Here is a 2,878-nt window from a genome sequence, read left to right on the forward strand (position 1 = left end):
GAAATTTTGATCCCTAGTTATATAGTATTTAAATTTTAAACTAATAGACGATACTCACATTTGGTATTTAATATTATAACTGCAGCCTTAACTAATATAGTTAGGGAACAATAATTATTATAAGACAACTTACCATGAAACTCTTATAAACGTACGCATTGTAATTATTCTTGGAAATTCTACATTTATAGTTATTGCGAATAGCGATTTGCGATTCAATAATAATTGAACGAAAGTAGGTACCGGGCTTGTTATAGATTAAATGGAAATTAGAATTTGGATTTTTGGAATTTGTTTTATGACAGTTCTATTGTATACACAATATAATTAATACTCTTATTTCTCACTATTGATAAACATTTATAGATCTACGATTTTATCATTATATTTATTGTTAATAAGTAGTAATAATTAACTTTATAAATATATTATAGCTATTACAATAAATAAAATATTAATTAGATTTTGGAACCAAAAAAAACCAAAATAACCTCTACATCAAAATAAAGGTTTTTGGTTTCGGTTTTGGTTCCTAAAAAAATGTATTTAAGGATTCCGGTTCGTTCGCAAGATTTTCAAAAGATTTTGGGTCCAAAACTGGTTAATTTCGGTACGGTTCCAGTCCCTGGTTTAAAGTTTGAATTTAGTAATCTTTATACTGTGGTAGTATGCTAACTAACGCGTAGATAACTGATTTAATGATAACGGTAGAAGACGCAATTTCTATATTTATTAATGGTTCATATTTGAAGTTTAGTTTAACTATAAATTATTGTATTATAATTTTATAGTTAAAATACCTACCGGCCACCTAGTTAAATATGAACAAAATATGTTAAAATATATAATATAATATAATTATTTTTATTTTTTAGTATTTATAATTTGTTGGTAATTGGTGAGTATAATTTGTTAATGTGTAAATTATCTAAAAAAATATTCCCGACTATTAACAATGTCTTTAATTCATCATATATATATTTTCTGTTTCAAATACTAAAACGGGTACAAATTAACTTAAAAGACAATTGATTGTAGAAAATCAGAAGAACACTGCCTTGATGTCACCCCTTAAATGATCATTTTGAAATAACAAATCGATAAACATTGACTTGTTCATATTAAACATTTTAAATAAAAATTAAAAACCATTTCAACATTTAAACATTGAAAATCATAAGAAATTTAGTACTTATTTATGCATAATATGTAAAAATTAGAAATTTAAAAATTAGAGAAAAAAAATGATATAATTAACACTATAACAGTAATATATCAACATCAAAATTATAGCAAGATATATCCCTTTTAGCATACATCTTTGATCAATAGGATCTGTAAGTCATGTGCGTCTGCTTGTGTACCGTCAAACGGCCAATTTCACTGAATGACTTGTCGCATACATCACAGTTCTACGGTTTTTCACCAGTGTGCATGAGTCGATGTTTCTTCAAACTGGCATTTTCAACGAGTGACTTGTCGCATTCATCACAATATTGTACGGTTTTTCACCAGTGTGTATGCGTTGATGTGTAGTTAAATTGCTACTTACAGAGAAAGCCTTGTCACATATTATATCGCAAGCGTACGGTTTTTCGCAAGTGTGCGTGCGTCGATGTGCCGTCAATTGGCAACTTTGAGAGAAAGAAATTTCACATATGTCGCATGCATACAGTTTTACACCAGTGTGCGTGCATCGATGTGCTGTCAAACAGCCACATTTACTGAATGACTTGTCGCATAGATCACAGTTGTATGGTTTTTCACCAGTGTGCGTGCGTCGATGTGCCGCCAATGAGCCACTTTCCGAGAAAGGCTTGTCGCATACGTCGCAAGCGAATGGTTTTTCACCAGTGTGCGTGCGTCGATGTGCCGTAAAATTTCTACTTACAGAGAAAGCCTTGTCACATACATCGCAAGCGTACGATTTTTCGCCACTGTGCGTACGTCGATGTGCAATTAAACCACCATTTACAGAAACCGCTTTGTCACATACGTCGCATGCGTACGGTTTTTCGCCAGTGTGGGTGCGTCGATGTGCCGTCAATCCGCTTCTTCTAGAGAAAGTCTTGTTGCATACATTGCAAGCGTATAATTTTTCGCCAGTGTGCGTGCGTTGGTGTACCGTCAATTGGCGAATTTGAGTGAAATGCTTGTCACAGTCATCACACGGGTAAGAAATCTTCTCCATACGTCTGCTGGGTTATTTCAGTATGTTATTATTAGTAAATAATTTATTTAACACGTAAATATTAATTTTGTATACAATAATTTAGTTTCTATGCTATTTTGTTTATGATCGAATTGAAGCTATTGCCATCTCCAGATTTTTAAGCCAGTTCTTGTTGTATTACTTTTTAAACTTTAAATAGAGTAATTTATGGTTAATGATAATAATAAGCTCGATTATATAGTGTATAGAAGGAAAAAATACGTGATGTTGAAATTTAAAAACATATTTAGTAAATTAATTATTTTTTTTTTAAAATTATGCCTAGCTCTAGTTTTGTCGATTGTGTGTTTAAAAAAAAAGTTGTTGATAAAAACTGTTTAAAAAAAAACGAGCAATCCAAAAACGATATTCGAAATAGGGGTTGCCGTTTAAAAAAATTAAGTTGTGTTGCGGATCCTTAAGATACACGAGTTAAAAAAGTTGTAAGTCATAGAAATGGTTGACCCATTAGTCTAGTTTAATGTCCCGCAAATATGATTGAAAAATATTTATATGGTAATCAGTGATGAAGTTTATCCTGTTTCCGCGGACACATGGTATTACACAAAAAATTATACAAAATTATAAATGTATTTAAAATTTTAAAATAATTACATTTTACCCAACAATGATCTGTTAGTTCTATGGTATCGCCTGTATAGAATG

General features: G+C 30.9%; 1 protein-coding gene across 1 annotated transcript; it reads right to left on the minus strand.

The window, feature by feature from the left end:
- Positions 1-1,309: 1,309 nt before the first annotated feature.
- Positions 1,310-2,320, minus strand: LOC100574880 (zinc finger protein 2-like). The gene has a single exon (XM_016802845.2). The coding sequence runs from the start codon at positions 2,189-2,191 to the stop codon at positions 1,451-1,453; it is 741 nt and encodes a 246-aa protein (XP_016658334.1). The 5' UTR covers positions 2,192-2,320; the 3' UTR covers positions 1,310-1,450.
- Between the last annotated feature and the right edge of the window lie 558 nt (positions 2,321-2,878).

The sequence above is a fragment of the Acyrthosiphon pisum genome, chromosome X (genome assembly GCF_005508785.2).
Source record: "Acyrthosiphon pisum isolate AL4f chromosome X, pea_aphid_22Mar2018_4r6ur, whole genome shotgun sequence".
NCBI classification, from domain to species: domain Eukaryota; kingdom Metazoa; phylum Arthropoda; class Insecta; order Hemiptera; family Aphididae; genus Acyrthosiphon; species Acyrthosiphon pisum.

Excerpts from the sequence above, each read along its gene's own strand:
- LOC100574880 (XM_016802845.2), bottom strand. The coding sequence starts at position 2,191 with ATGGAGAAGATTTCTTACCCGTGTGATGACTGTGACAAGCATTTCACT.